This window comes from Cydia pomonella, chromosome 21 (genome assembly GCF_033807575.1).
Source record: "Cydia pomonella isolate Wapato2018A chromosome 21, ilCydPomo1, whole genome shotgun sequence".
In the NCBI taxonomy this organism is placed as follows: Eukaryota; Metazoa; Arthropoda; class Insecta; order Lepidoptera; family Tortricidae; genus Cydia; species Cydia pomonella.
Window position 1 is genome coordinate 3,068,284 of NC_084723.1, and position 17,066 is coordinate 3,085,349.

General features: G+C 36.5%; 1 protein-coding gene across 1 annotated transcript; it reads right to left on the minus strand.

Annotated features, from left to right (window-relative positions):
• Positions 1 to 200: 200 nt before the first annotated feature.
• Positions 201 to 16,847, minus strand: LOC133529744 (cytochrome P450 4C1-like). The gene is made up of 10 exons (XM_061867544.1): positions 15,236 to 16,847; positions 14,071 to 14,160; positions 13,102 to 13,212; positions 12,077 to 12,262; positions 9,445 to 9,641; positions 8,349 to 8,403; positions 7,716 to 7,905; positions 5,090 to 5,238; positions 1,500 to 1,679; positions 201 to 695 (listed from the first exon to the last, which is right to left on the minus strand). Exons 1-10 carry the CDS (start codon positions 15,393 to 15,395, stop codon positions 541 to 543), a joined length of 1,473 nt encoding a protein of 490 aa, XP_061723528.1. The 5' UTR covers positions 15,396 to 16,847; the 3' UTR covers positions 201 to 540.
• Between the last annotated feature and the right edge of the window lie 219 nt (positions 16,848 to 17,066).

Here is a 17,066-nt window from a genome sequence, read left to right on the forward strand (position 1 = left end):
ACGCATTAGTGCGATTTTATCACGATATTTTGTACCAAAGTTCTATCGACTTAAATGACGTCACCACCAAAAACGTCAAATGATGCGCGAAGCTTCAGCCCAATATCAACCTTCATACATTGCGACAAGGTTCACGATGGCGCGCACAAGATAGGCGTGGCGTTCAAATGATTAAGGAACCAAAAATGAAACACTGTGTGTAAAAAATTGCATGACACATTTTATTCTTAAAAAGACGAGCTTACATATATAATGATTATGTAAAGTAGATGTCTTACTGTCCATTTTTATTTCATTAAAAATTATATGAAGTGAATATTGTTGGCGCCTTTTTTTGATATTTAACAAATTTACCACATATCAGTGAAAGAATAAGGATCAAAGTCAAATGGCGTTCTAAAAGTTTCAATCATGTGTCGAAAGATGGCTGTAAATTTACCGTCACTACAAAATGTTCTTTGACAATTCACCTCTATTTCAAATTATTTTTACTTTGACTAACCCTTAGCGTAGGCCTGTTTTTTCGTACTGCGTAATAGATCAATTCCTAAGTTCTAAGCAGATGTGATGTCCCTCCACGTACTTGAGCAACAAGTCGTACTTTCGCTTCACTTTGCTGTAGTCGGCCGTAATGCGGAACTTTCGGACCAAGTGCACTAGGTTGGTTTTGATTGACATCAATGCGTAGTTCTTTCCTGAAAATATGAAAATAAAATTTAAAAGAATTTATTTATTTATTTATTACATACACGTAACCATCGTTACAGGCTATCCTAATTCGACAGTATGGAATTAGACACAAAAAAGAAAAGAAAAAAAATCATAGGTACAGTCAGCATCAAAAGTAGCGGATCAAACAAGGTTTCAAAAGTATCTACCGTTCTGAAACAGCTTACCAAAATGTGGTGGTTATATATGTAGAACACTTAAGACGGTAAAAGATATACTTTTGAATGTAAATTTTAGAGATTTATATATTTGGAAAAGTTATCCGGAATATCAGATACTTTTGGCGCGTTGTTTCATCCGCTACTATTGATGCTGACTGTACATGGTACATAGATTATTACAAATTACAGTAATACAATACTTATAGCATGGTCATTGTTTGCTATAATTAAATACATATGTATATATTAACATTAGCATTAAGATAAAAATTTACACTAACACATAATAATCCAAGTTGGTCGTGAATAAATAATTTATATTATTATTATATTATATATATTGTGTATTCTTTCAAAGAACAAAAAAACAAATCTAACTCAATCGAGTAGCGATTATGTGTCCGCGCGTAAAGGGGGCCTGGCGAAGAAGTTGTATTCAAGGGCGCGGCTCAAGCGCAATTCCTGGTTTCAAATGCTCAAAATGCTTGGTTCCCCGAAACGGAACTTGATAAATGACAAATGAAATAAAATAACATTTTTGCATGAGTGACAGTAGCATATATATCTCGTATTTTTTATTATTTGATAATTTATATGTCTAAAACTCACCAATACAGTTCCGCCTCCCAAGGCTAAAGGCACCATAGCAGCCAGGGTTCTGAGGCAGCTTGGAGGGGTCCAGCCAGCGCTCTGGCTTGAACTCCATGCGGTCCGAGCCCCAGATTGGAAGGCGGTGGATGCCCCAGAGGGAGACGATGCATCCGCTACCCGCTGGGAGAGTATAGTTCTCTGGAAGAACAAATAAATAACAAGATTAATAATGTATATGGCTTTCTTATGAATAAAAAATATAATATAATAAATATAGTACTGTGCCAGGTATAATATTGCGTTCCTCATACTATTTTTCGTTGACCCGCTCACGCTCCGTGCAACCGCGGCCTAAAATGTAGGGAATGCAAACCGGTTTTAACCGAAACCGAAAAAACCGGTTAAAACCGGTTTTTTGACGGAAACCCAAAACCGGGTTTTTAGAATTTGTAAAAACCGGTTTCGGTTTTATTCGGTTTTTTTTTATTTACCTAAGTTGCATGTTTTATTCATTATAAGGGTATAAATCGGTCCTAAACCGGTTGAATCGACATCAAATCAAATAATGTGGTGTTGTGTTAGTTTGATCATTTGTAACGCTAAATGAATTTTTACGGTACAAAATACACAAATACGAAAGATTTAAATAATATAAAGTACTGGCAGTGGCAGGACATCCGTGCTGGTGTACGAATTGTATAGTAGTACTTTTTAATAAAAATGGGTATAAAAGGTCTTACTTATAATTTATAATTTTATTATGCGATGCACTGTAGAAAAATTCCACGTAATCAATTATATCAATGGCAGCTTTAGAGTCTTTTGTTGGTTCGGTGATAACGACTTACCGAGAACCTTTTTTTGAGATTAATAGTATAAATACTAATTAAAGTTGATTATGGAGTAAAAACAAAGCTTGTTTCATTTATTTCCTACTTTACAAATCCATAATAACTTAGCAAATATTTTATAAAGGAAGGTAGTAACAGTAAACGAATTAACTACTTGAATATATACTAGAAGACAGCGAAAAACTTAGAGCAAGATTTCGGATTGGGCCATTTGATTTAAGACAAATAACATTAAATTATAAATTGATATAGATTTAGATTTAGATTTATTTATTTCACAACATATGATTACAGTACAAATTACATCAATGTCAATTTATAAGAATCTATATTGTGATCGTCAGAAATAAACTTAAATAATAACAAGATAATCCAAATAAATTAATTTCAATAATAATATATATATATGAAAATTTTCACCTGAAAAGGATCGTCAAATAATATGAAGAATAAGCAAACACAATGTCAAATCATTATTCAATTATAAATTATACAGTTATGTCAAAAAATTCACTTATTGAATATAATGGGTTGTCCAGTAAAAAGTTTCTCAATAGACGCTTGAATGTTGTATCGGATGTGTCCATCCTTATTTCTGCAGGTAATCGCTCATAATAAGTCGGACCGATGACACGCGGGTTCTTAGCTGCAAGTGCCATGCGACGTGGAACAGTTCGTAATCGACCTGTAGTTCTAATGTTTATACCAGCTACCTCAACGCGTTTAAACAAAGATAGGTTATTTCTAACATACATAAGGATTTCGAACAAATATAACGAGTAGTGCGTCATTATTTTGTGCGTTACAAAAAGGCCCCTGCATGAATGTCTAGGCTTCGCACCTGCTAGTGTTCTTATTGCCTGTTTTTGCATGATAAACACTCGGTTAGCATGCGTAGAGTTTCCCCAAATGAGTACACCATACGTCATTAGTGAGTGGAAGTGAGCGTAGTAAATCGATTTTAATGTAACATACGAAACAAGGGGTTTCAACTTCCGTAACGCAAAGACTGCACTACTCAATCTATTGCATAGCTGGTCAACATGGCACTTCCAGTTCAGATTCGAATCCAACATAAAGCCAAGGAACTTCGTTTCACTGCACATTGGCATAGGGCAGTCCACTACACATGGGGGCGCAGTAGTCGTGTGTCCTGAGAATAACATGACGTTAGACTTGCTGACGTTAAGAAGTAACCCATTTGCAGTAAACCACCGTTTTAACTGCCTATATGCCTCATTGATATTCTCGCCAAGCTGTTTGTATGTTTGCGCGCTGATTATGACCGTAGTGTCATCTGCAAATAGTACTGACAGCCCGGTTGTGATGGCAGATGGGAGATCATTGACGTAGGCTAGAAACAGAGTGTTTCCAAGGGCTGATCCTTGGGGAATGCCTAACTTGATATGGCCAATGTCAGACTGGAATCGTTTGCCATTTGAGGACAGTTTAACCTGTTGTCTTCGGCCCGACAAAAATGAAGCAATTAAGCGATGCGCCTCACCCGTTACGCCATAACATTTTAACTTATCTAGGAGCATTGTGTGACTTATTACGTCAAATGCTTTAGATAAGTTATTGTCATATATTAAAGAAAAAATGACCTATCCCATCGGTGTCTAACCAACAAACCAAAAAAATAATTAAATTAAATTGGTGTGTTCCTACTCCTAGTTACAAATAACATTAAGTCATTTGACAATTCCCATACAATACAATAAAATAGTCAGATATTCTGTCTTTAATTTCGTGATAAAATCGTGTAACGTGTGTCGGTTTTAACCGGTTTCGGTTTTTTTGTTGGTAAAACCGAAGAAAAAACCGGTTTTGAAAAACCTCCGGTTTTTGCATTCTCTACTAAAATGACCGATTTTATCAAAAAACTGGCCGCGGTAGGTTCCTGGATTTCTCACAGACTAAATTATCTACCTCACAATCTGATCACTCTACCACTCTACCTGAGCTGAAGCATAGAGCCCAATTCAGGAGCTGTGCCCGATTCTCGCCATAATATTGACAGTTACCTACTTACAAGTAACTGTGTGAGCTGTAGACCTTTCAAACCCCTATGGCTCCACCATTTTCAAAAAATCCATCTTAATGAATCGACAAAAAATATATATATTAATTACATCGAACCTGCTCATTGCTGAGACGCAAACATATCGACGCTATCTGGCGCAAGAAAACGGCTTCGCTTTTAAGCAGGGTCAGGGTACGTGGGAACAGTAATAGCATCTTAAATATGACAGCTAATAAGCTTGATTGTCCTTTATTGTGGACACTTTATCAAAGGCCAAAATCTATGTTTGTTATTAAGTACTAGCGTAGGCTAGGATCAACTAACACTGATTGGACCATTTATTGTCTTTAATAGAATAATAATAAATACATAAATAAATTAAATTTCTGAAAAATCGGTTGACAAATGTTTTCTGTAGAGTAGACCAGCCGGAGAACATAATTGTACGAAGGCATTTTTTCCCAATTTGAAACGAAGACGCAACATTCAATTATGAACTTACTGTTGCACACTCTTTGCAGCATCAGGCTTATTTTTCTTATTTGTCTATTATAAATTCAAATTCAAAATTGACTTAAAAAGTATTTGTCATTCGGATTACTTCAGGTTACTTTTTTATACTTATTTTTAATTTATATTTATTAATATTTTATTTTTATATTTATTAAAACAATATCAAAGGTATATTCCTCCCTTTTATTCATACAGTCCACCATACCATCTTTTTTACTTACTAAGTTTGAGTTCCTTCTCAATATCCCTCGCGATGATGGGAGTCACAGGGCTGATGCGCAGCACTTCTTTAACGACCGCCTCCGTGTACACCAGCTTCGCCATGTCTTCTTTGCTCAAGTCTGCACTGGAGCCAAGGACTGCCATAATTCTGTAACAAACAGGGAATATTCAAACCTTAACCAAGGAACCAGGGTATTAAATTTTTTTGCTGTTTGTTTTTTTTTGTTCGTTGCTGTAGGTTTTTTGCGACAGTAAATGAGTTTTTTTATAAGGAGGAGTTTTGGCTGAAAGGTCTCAAGTTACGGCGGTTTCGCGGTCGGCTCCCTGTCATAATTTTTGGACATAGTTTTTAGTTTTGAGATATTTTTTTATAATTCCATGTTAATTTTAAGGTAACTATCTAGTTGCCTGAAATAAAATAAAATAAAACTCCACAGAAAACTGTTCGCGGAGCTCTTCAAATCAAAGGAAGTGGCATAGCTGTGGTTAATATACATCAAATTGTGTAAAAACGTTTCCTGTAATGTCAATATCACTATCCTCTTACCACTATTCTCTTTTTCTTATATCTTTTGACGACCGGTCTGGCCTAGTGGGTAGTGACCCAGCCTATGAAGCCGATGGTCCCGGGTTCAAATCCTGGTAAGGGCATTTATTCGTGTGATGAACATGGATATTTGTTCCTGAGTCATAGGTGTTTTCTATGTATTTAAGTATTTATAAATATTTATATATTATATATATCAGTGGCGGCGCGTCACAAATATTCGTAGGGAACCCGGAGCTACTTTTACTTTCCTTTTCTTCATGACCCGATCGTGAAAGTACTCAACGGTCTGAAATTAGACAAGCCGGTAGGAATCGAGTTCTTTGAACGATCCGCCACTGATATATATCGTTGTCTAAGTACCCTCAACACAAGCCTTATTGAGCTTACTGTGGGACTTAGTCAATTTGTGTAAATAATGTCCTATAATATTTATTATTATTATTTATTATTATTATTATTATTTATTATCCTCTTAATAACAATAATAACTTGATTGCGTGTGGTCACGTAGAAAATTCGCTATTGCTTTGACCCTGCATAATTGAGTCACCTATGTGAATCAGGTTCTACGTTAGATGGGAAGGCATTCGACTTGCCTTTTATGATAATTCGTGACATGATGAACAATCTTAAAAATGAGGATCATTCATTGGTTGGTTATACTGCTAAGTGTAGAAAGTTTGATACTAAAATAGGGGCCTCAAAGGGCCTTATAACCTATTAATGCCTATTTTAAATTTAAACTAGTTATAGTAATCCTCAGCCACGTAGCGAGATACACAGATAAAAAATGGACAAAAGAAGTGACTCTATGGAAAGACCCCGACGTACAAAGAAAATCAGGACGACCACGAAAGCGATGGAGCGACGACATAGTAGCCACGGCCGGTCAAAGATGGCTAAATAAGGCAAACGACAGAAACGAATGGAACAAATTGGAGGAGGCCTTTACCCAATAAAGTGAGGTTCCTATCAACTTTTAGTTTAAAATAAATAAACATAAATTTAAGTTTAAATGTACTAACCAATTAAAATATCTTTAAAAAGGAAACATATATTAGTTAAAATAAACTAACAATATTAATTAATTAATAGTATGTACCTAAATGATACCAAGTGTGTAAGTAGTTGATAAGAAAATAAAGAGGCTTTTTATTTATAGTAATCCTCAAAACATGTTTTACTTTTTTATCAATTTTTGAATAAGTATCGACAAACATGACATATAATAGTACGACATTACGATACAACTGCGAAAAATAGGAAATTCGAAACGAGTGGCGATATATTAAAACACGACCGAAGGGAGTGTTTTAAATCGATACGAGTTGCTAATTACCTATTCGCACATGAATCGTACGTTTTACAGTACATATGGCCCTTTAAATGTTTGACACAGTAACGTAATATGCTAATTTTCGCACTAGTGCGGTAAAGTAGAACCATATGTACTGTAATAATAATTTAAGTAAAACTTTTAAATATTGACAGATCGCTTTAAGATTTATATCCTACTAGTCTTGAATATTGTTTTGTCAATGAACTTATGGTACAAGTAAATATATCTAAATTTTTTACAATGTTATTATCATTAATTACGAAATTGCCAAAATCTGCAGCTTGAGATTGATTCGTAGGTATTATGTCTGGTCGTAGTCATAAATATTTTATATAGTATGAATTGCGAAATATGGCAGCCATGTCACAAGCTGTCGAGAGGCAAGATCGAATCGGGTTTTTAGTAAAACTTAACTTTTTACCGAAGACTATTTAACGGTCTTTTCTGTCCATTATGGGTATTTAGTAAATATACATAGGACATGCCGAATTTCACTTGCCAACCAACTTTTCGCCAACCAACTATGGGGTTGAAAATTAAATGGTTGCGAAATAATTATTTGGTAAAAGATATTCGGCCAAATGAAACGTCTGCGAAAAGTTCGTTGGCAAGTGAAATTCAGCAATACAATTTTCGGCGAAAAGGCAGGATACCGTACGTCTTCAACAACGGGCCTGAAGCAATCTGCAGTTGTCTAAGTCCAAATTGGCCGGGAAAGCGTAATAGTAGCACTTACTCTTCATAAATCTTCTCTTGGACATCCAAATGTGTCCCAGCGAGCACTAGAGTGGAGATGAGAGCTCGAGCCGATGTATCATGTCCTGCTGCGATGAGGGTATCCAGCTCCTGCTGGATCTGATCGTCTGTGAAGGAACCTTCTTCGGCCAGGTCAAGGAGCAGGTCCAGGAAGGCTATGAAGCGGCGAGCTACAAGAAAAAATAATAAGCGTTGTTGCTGTAGCTCTAAGGCCTAACCCCCTTTTTCCCAAAACTTAGCTAACTTAAATGGACCGGGATATGGACCGTGATTACCTTTTGTATTGTTTTTGTGCTCCCGATATTTCGACGCAGTTACATGCATGTAGTGAAACTAACCGTGAATCATTGAAAACTGTAAAAAATGCTTCGTAGAGGCAGAACGACAACGTGTCGTGATTAGCGCTGAATGGGTTAAGGTAATCAATTAGATGATGAAGACCTGTCAGTTCTACCATCTAGTCGTTAATTGTTTATCTCCGGGATCATTTATCTCTCAATAAACCAAGTTTTGTTATAAAATGTGCAAAATTATAGTAAGTTAAACTTAAACCTAATCTATGTAGAGGTCAAGTATCTGTATCAATCATAAATAAATAAAAAAATAGACTCACATGATGTGTTAGCTAGCCTTGCTTCTTGACGCTCCTTTCTTCTTTTATATAGAACCTGAACCGAACATTAATTGTAAATATTAAAATAAATAAATATTGGACATTCTTGCACAAATTAACTGAGCCCTACATTAAGCTCAAAAAGGTTTGTGTTGTGGGTACTTAGACAACGATATATATAACATACTTATAAATACTTGAATACATAGAAAACACCCATGACTCAAGAAGAATTTACTTCCTTCGGTAATGTTTTAATTTTCCGCAACTCGTTGCGAATTTCCTACTTTTCACACTTGTATCGTAATGTACTATTACATCATAGGGCATCTATGACAATTACAAGTACAATTAGTCTTAATGCTATTGTAATTATTACGAAATCCACTATGCTTGAAAATAATATTCATGGCATTTCAAACTGTTTCGTAAAGTCGCCTTTTTTCTATTCCCAAGTTTTTGCAATTTTGAATTAGGTACATTTTCCGCTCTCAAAAATCAGATGTAAACAATCTAGAGGTCACTACAGGTGAACTTGTCATAACACCAACAGACGAGTCATAAATTGCACGGGTGTAAATTATTAAATTTATTTTATTGCTCTGTTGTTGAAAGTTAAGTATGACGCATATGCACAGGCCAGACACAAGTTAATACGAATAATATTGTCATTCGATTCTAATGTTCATATAAAATTCATTACATTCTACTATAGACAATGAGAATTGAGTATAGAGGGCGTATTGTCAAAGTAAATTTTGTAGTCAACTAAATTTACTGCCATCTTTCGACACAGAACTTATGGCCGCGAAACGCACGATCCTGGCATGCACGCCCGACTCCAATCACCAAACATTGGTTAAAACGAGTGTATGGCAGTTGGCGTCAGCGTGCGTGCGCTTCAATGGGATCTTGTTAGGAAGTTGTATTTATTACAACTAACATTCGAAATTCCATAAGCGCGATGTAGAAGATATATGGCGCTTCATAGAAGATTGCAATATTTCTATAGGGAGCGGCTATACTAACGCCATCTGTTAGCATATTGTGGCGCGACGTTGAATGTCAGAGGAGACGCCACAGTTTTTTTACTTACACTTCTCGACATGTTGTGAAGGGTAGCCATAGCATCATCCTCCTTCTGCTTCATCGCCGTGAAGCGGTAGATAAAGTCGGGATGAAGCCAGAAGCTGGCCAGCCTCTGCGCTAGCACGTCGAACGCTGTTTCTACGGCCTTCTTGTATTTGGTGTCGATGACTGATCTGTCGTCCAGCGATATGCCCATTGCTGTTTCTTGAAATATGCAAGGGAGTTATAATAATAATAATTCAGCCTATATACGTCCCACTGCTGGGCACAGGCCTCCTCTCATGTGCGAGAGGGCTCGGGCTATAGTCCCCACGCTAGCCCGATGCGGATTGGGGACTTCACATACACCTTTGAATTTCTTCGCCTATTGCAGGTTTCCTCACGATGTTTTCCTTCACCGAAAAGCTAGTGGTAAATATCAAATGATATTTCGTACATAAGTTCCGAAAAACTCATTGGTACGAGCCAGGATTTGAACCCGCGACCTCCGGATTGAAAGTCGGACGTCATATCCACTCGGCCACCACTGCTTTTATATGCAAGGGAGTTAATAATAAATAAATATTATAGGACAATTTTACACAGATCTACCTAGTCCTACAGTAAGATCAAAAAGGTTTGTTTTTATATAGTCATTGTACTTATATCCTCGTAAATAGAAAACAAAACATCAACATTTAGGAACAAATATTTCTGATAAACACACAAATAAATGCCCCTACCAGAATTCGGACACGGGACCTGGCCTTTCGTATATAAGTTAACTACCAACCAAAGATTTATATAACTCCGTATAAGATAAATAAAGTCTCAGAAAAAAACGTGCATCGAAAAATCAAGAAAACTCATGCTCGCATAGATGGCGACATACCGCTGGCCTATACTCTAGTAGACGGCGACACCGCACATAGGGGTAATTTCACGATCTACGCGGTCAAAATTATATTTGTGTTTTTTGTTTATTTAAAAGTAAGCGGTTACAAATGTCTCTGTTACCTACAGCTTTCTCTTGAAAACTTCCTTGCGAAATCATGTCGATAAGACCGGAGGTGCTTGTTGCACGCTTCTGTGGCTTCTTCAGTCAGTTGTCCAATTGGTAATAACGCATTTTTTTTTATAATAACTGCGCCATGGATAAGAATTTTGTGCACCAATTGTGCAATCAAAGAGAATTTGGAATAGAAGGAGATTGTCAAAGGAAACTTAGTAGCCACAGTAAATTTAAGCCATCTTTCGACACATGACTAAAACTTTTAGAACGCCATTTGACATTTATTATCAAAAAATTTGACACGTTAAATATCAAAAAGTGAAAGAATAAGGATCAAAGTCAAATGGCGTTCAAAAATTTTTAATCATGTGTCGAAAGATGGCAGTAAATTTACTGTGCCTACAAAGTTTTCTTTGACAAACCACCTCTATTTCAATTTCTCTTTGGTATCAATTCTCATATAATTTAGCAGTTTCTTTTGCGTAACTTTCGTATTTTTCTGGTTCGATTTTGTGGCCACTTGAGATAGTCTGCGAAATTACTGTTTATCTATATATCAACTCGTAACTAACTCCAGTTATGTCTAATGTCATTTTTGCATCCTAAAAATATCTTCGGCTTGTGTTGCCATCTTTGGTGTTCCCGAAATTCGTCTTTGGCATATCTACTAAAGTACCAGTCTCGCCTGAATTTAAAAAAGTCCCACCCAGCCAAGAACGATTGTTTTTTTATAAATCTGTCTTCTTTATACTATGCTTTATCGTGAAATGAACGTAATTGCTTTTTAATATTTATATTTGGTCGATGTAGCCTTCACTAGACAAAATGTCGATCTTCCAAGAAACAGTTTTTCCTCCAAAGCAGGCAAATTTTCACTCTTCAAGAAATCCAACATAATATATAAAATGGATCGGGATGACATGTAACGAAAGATTCATTCATTATTTAAGTTTCTTTTGGCGTTTTTTGTAAACGATTATGAAACGAAACGACGAAACCGACCAATAAAAAGACCGGCAGAGGAAAGGACACGAAAGTCATTTGACAAAAAATAATAGGGTCCCGATTGTCACTTTTCGGGTCCGGAAGCTTAGAAATGACAAATTGTGTTATTCATGACACAGATATATTTATATTCTGTATAATTAATGAGGTCCCAACTTTTGTAGGTTGACTTTAATAAATAATTTTTTTTGTGCTTTATTTCTACTTCGCAGCGGTGGTAGCCGAGTGGATCTGACGTCCGACTCAATCCAAAGGTCGCGGGTTCAAACCCATAATAGTTTATGAATCATAAATCATAATTCAATTATCCTGGCTAGTAGCAGGTGCCGAATATCATTTGACCTTTTCGATAAAGGAAAACATCGTGAGTAAAACTTGCATAGGTACATCTGCGAAGAAAATTAAAAGTGTATTTGTCCCACCCCGCATTGGGCCAGCGAAGGACTAACAGGCGTATTCTTATTTTAATTATAGGATATGAATCCGATCTGGATTAGATGTGGATCGGAACTGTCAGTGTCATAAGTAACATTTCTTCAATCAAAAACGCCATCACCGTACCCTTCGTGTTTGAAAAATAGTATAGCAACTTTGCATGAAGAGGAGGAACGGATAGAAAAAACGAAAAGCAATGATAACTGACGGCATACGCTCTCCAAGGTCCTCTCAGTCAGATACTCCGTAGGGTCGAATGGACCTGTGCTAGCTTCAGCTTCCAGGTCTTGAGCCAGCAATGCTGCTTGCCGGTTAAATATGGCTAGGAACCCGTCGAGAACGTGCTGACTGAATGTAGGATTGAGTAGCTTGCGGTTCCGCTTCCACTTTGGCACTGAAAGAAAAATGGTTTTTGAGAAAGAAATAGGGAGCGTGCGTGAACTGTAGGAGGCAGCACAGGAGCCGTCAGATTTTTGGCGCGAGGCGTAAATGTGATGTTTTTTGTTCTGATGTAGCCCACAAGATGGCAGAACTTACTATGCACAAGAAAACACGTGACGTGTACATGTGCATGTTTATGGTTCCGATTCAGGCCACAAGATGGCAGACCCTCCAACGCGCACGGTCCCTATAGTTATTTTCACCACACCGGCTGGTAAAGGCTCTCTTAATACTTCAAACTGATGAGAAAGTTGCATTCTATCCACAAGAGGCGAAGTATTTAGATGCAAATTTTGAGTAGTTTCCTCATTTCGGCTGGTGGAATGGACTTTTCAGTGATGATTTTGGATAATAAATATCAAATTTTTGACCACTCTTTCTCCATTTTTGGAGCATCCCGTGAAATCGTCCCGGGTAAACGCATATTTTCTGAAGATTTGCAGGCACAAGTGTTTCCTTTTCTGTGACTAATGGACAAAAATATCCACAGAAAAATAATCGCCTGCTTTATACGCCGAAAAAAGTCGCAACAAAAAAAAAATGCGTCCATACGGAACAGCCCGTGGAATGCTTTGTTTTATGTCCCACTTTTTCATTGTTTTTAGAAAAAAAATTAACAAAATTCTCAGAACATGCGAAATGAAAAGAAATAATATTACTCACATATGCACGATTTCGCGCCAATCACCAAGATGATAGTCAAGGTCATATCAAAACTCAAACGCATAACAAATTGTGAAATTAGAATCGACAGTTAAATTAGTGTAGACAGCTATCATCAGTAATTCTTACCATCGGCAGTGATGAGGCCCTCTCCGACCCAACTTGCACCCATCTTGTAAATGAAGTTTTTCTCCAAACATGAATTCAGCGCTGTCATCGCATCGTCTGGGTCGTTGATAACTATCAATATCGAAATATTAATGTTACAGTTATTGTTAAATGTAGTAATGCTTAGTGTTTATAGTTGCTCAATTTTACAGTAGATGTCGCTGTTCTATTGGCTACTTCACGCTGTTAAGATTTTTCTGCAGCCCCATATAAGGTAAATTTGATTTCGGGTAAAGAGTAATAGAACCAGAATTCGTTCGGTCCACTCTATTGTCCATGTTAAAACGAATAAATGAGTATTAAGTTGTCAAGTGTACGTTTCATTACAAAAAAGTAGTAAGTGCAGTGCGGTGTAATGTGCGCTGAGGACCCACCGCGAACCACGTTCGACGTGTTGCCTCTCTGTCGCACTTGTAAATTCAAAGTAAGTGTAACAGGGAGGCAACACGTCGAACGTGGTTCGCGGTAGGGCTTCTGGTGGTCTAGCGGTAAGAGCGTGCGACTTTCAGATGGCAGTGAATTTACTATGGCTACAAAATTTTCTTTGACAATCCACCTCTATTTCAAATTCTCTTTGCTATTAGTTAGAGCAGGCATACTGCCCTGTATGGAGATTTTCGTCGATAAGCAAACTGACTTTGAATCCCGTCGACTTAAAAAGTAGATATCAGACGGGATGAGCTGAATGCCCGCCAGCGGCTACTAATTATAATTACGGTAATGCTGCTTTCCTGCGATTTCTGTATCCTGTGAATCCGATACACTGTGATTACAATAGACAGATATAGTGTATTAGATTATTTGCCTATAAGATCGGCTACGCGAGCCACACGCGAGCACTCGAACATATTCAATAACGGAGCTGAAATACCCACTGTAATCGAAAACCGCCGGGAGAGTGTAGTGTACTATAGTAGATAGGATATTTACTGAATGTCACGGTAGGCCCTGCCCAGATTGATATGACACCGCCAGCTTTTTCAGCTGCTATGGTGGCCTGTTGGGCATTCTCCCAGAATCCTGGAACAACCCATTATTATCATAATTCTTATAAGGAAGAAATAAAGCAAATACGTTTGTTTAACTGCTCACTCTGTACACATTATTGTGACAAAATATATCTCTACTGCCCTATCCTATCTGTCTGCCTATTTTAAACGTGGAAGTAACTATGTCTGTCTATAAACTTTTTACACTTTAACAGCCGAACAGCATTTAGTTAAATATGAAGATAGTTTAAATCCCAGGGACTAACAAAGACTAGTTATAACAGAAATTATCACACGACGATAACAACGTTGTGGGCATAAGCTAGTTAGAAATAAAAGAAACCATACTTCGTGTACTTGCGGTATCGTAATATCACTCAAAACAATCCCAATCCGAGCATTTACATTTCTCTTTAATTGGAAGTACATTATGTTTGTCTTATCGACATTCAAAACCATCCCATTAGCTGTAAACCATTCAGATATCCTTTGCATTGTTTTAGTTAGTTTTAGTTCCAGCTTGCGAAATCATCGGCTGCTGTTATTGTGCTCTTGACACAAGTAGTGTAATTTCGTATTAAAATCAAACACTATTAATATTAAATAACTGTTGAAAAACAGAACTTCTAATAATGAAGTCATTCTGGTTAGTAAAGCAAGTAATAAATTATAAGAAATCATAGTTATGGGATCACTTCGGACTTGCAAATGCGTTTTTCTCAGATACCGTTTGACGTAAATAGCTAAAATGTGGAACATAATACGACCGACCGGTTTGGCCTAGTGGGTAGTGACCCTGCCTACGAAGCTGATGGTCCCGGGTTCAAATCCTGGTAAGGGCATGTATTCGTGTGATGACCATGGATATTTGTTCCTGAGTCATGGGTATTTTCTATGTATTTAAGTATTTATAAATATTTATATATTATATATATATCGTTGTCTAAGTACCCTCAACACAAGCCTTATTGAGTTTACTGTGGGACTTAGTCAATTTGTGTTATAATGTCCTATTATTTATTTTTTTTATAATAGCAAGTACCACCACTAGTACCTTGAATAAATCAAGCTATTTCTTATTAAATGTAAATAATGGATAAACTTACGATCACTCCCCCCAATCAGCTTATATGCATGTCCCACTATCGGCAATCTCCCCTCGAACGTCGGCACCAACGCCGCTAGCTGGAAGTACCTCCTTTTCTGCACCACATATAAGGCCATTATGCAACTAGCCAACAGGGCCCCGAGCACAACGTATAACATGTTGAAGTCAGGTTGGATGTTTACTAGATGACTTTAGTGAGTTTTCCTTATATAATGGGTGTGAAATTGAGACCACGATGTTATTTACGTGACGGATCCTGTTTGAATAAAAATGTACCTACAGCTACACATTTTATGGCATGAGCAATATTTATTCAAATCGCACAAAAGGATTTATTAAAATGTGTCCAACAAAGAGTAATTAAATAGCAAAAAAATACACAAACAACGGGACAATCTAACACACACACAGTAAGCTCAATAACTTGACGTGTTGTGAGGACTAGACGAAAATATATACAATACAACAGACAAACTACTAATACTGTAAATTTCTACTAACTACTACTAACTAAATGTAATTTTTAATCGTAATGTAAAGTTTAATAACATGTATCCATAGCATCTTATTGCCAGTTAGTAAGTTACGTAGGTAAGAAATAAATGTTCTTACTGTGTTTTAACTTACCGTATTTACAGGGTTCATACTAGTGTGAACTTAACGTAATGTAATTCTAGAATTAGTGCGATAAGGACAACTGCAGCTATGTCGAAAAACCCTGCGGAAAAATCTCAGAAATCGACGTTTCGTTCTCGACAGTTTCCTTCTCCAAAACTTAACCAGTCGTAACGAAATTTTGGAAACAGAATGAGAAAGAAATTATCTACGTCTGACCGTTTTCATTTTTGCGTTTTTTTTTTATGCAAGACGTTTGTTTACGTCTTTAGCGCTTTTTAAAGTAACCTTGTTCTTATAAACACAGGAATATACACCGTGTTTTTATTGAATTCCGTTTAATTCGGGGTAACGGTAAGAACGTTAAGGGAAACTAAATGGCATAGTTAATTTAAAAAAAAAAAAAATTATTTTTATTTTTTATAAAAAGTAATTAAATGTTACATATAGCGTTGTTGTAACACGGGCATTACATTTAACTCAACCAAAAAAATGAAAACTGTGACATATCAATGTCATTTCGAACATCAATCGTCCGAGATAGTATTTACGTTTAGTAGCAAATGTATTATCTGATCCTAAACACTAATCAATATGTAAACAGGCCCTAAGGCAAGTGTACTCGTTCGTAAGGGCCTTATAAGATAAAAAATAAATATTGCTTATCTCCGAAATGGAGTTAATTAGAATACCGGTGTCTTTGAGAAAGTTATTTAATTTAAGCTCAGGGATGCACATTTGAAATTAACGGAAATCAAAAAAAACACAGTTTATAAAAAAATATATATTCATCTAGGGCCAAAATCTAGAGCGAAAAATGTCGAGAACGATTGTATGGAAAAAAGACCACCATGATCTTATTGATACGCGCGAAATACTCCGCGAGTCGTGTCACAAGGCATCTCGCTCGCACATCGCACATATCGCATCGCATGTAAGAAAAGTATAAACACTAACATATTGTCAAATCAAAACACTACTTCAATAATTTGTTCCCATTCTTCTTCTTCTTATTTGTACAACAGGTTAAATTCAAAATTAGACTTATACCCACTTAGCTATGCTGGTTGTAAGAATATTCTACGACGCGCCCTTCAAAAAATGACACGATGATACAGAGAACTTACTAATAGTCGTAAAATGATTTCTTACTGTACTTTGATATAGAATACTTAAATAAGTTATTTTGTTAAGGTTATCACCCTACCAGATTT

Bases quoted from the DNA above. Each gene is read 5' to 3' on its own strand.
- LOC133529744 (XM_061867544.1), bottom strand. From the start codon at position 15,395: ATGTTATACGTTGTGCTCGGGGCCCTGTTGGCTAGTTGCATAATGGCC. The intron at 12,263-13,101 runs GTAAGAATTACT...TTTTTCTTTCAG, and splicing joins GGGCCTCATCACTGCCGATG to TGCCAAAGTGGAAGCGGAAC. The intron at 7,906-8,348 runs GTGAGTCTATTT...TTTTTCTTGTAG, and splicing joins AAGGCTAGCTAACACATCAT to CTCGCCGCTTCATAGCCTTC.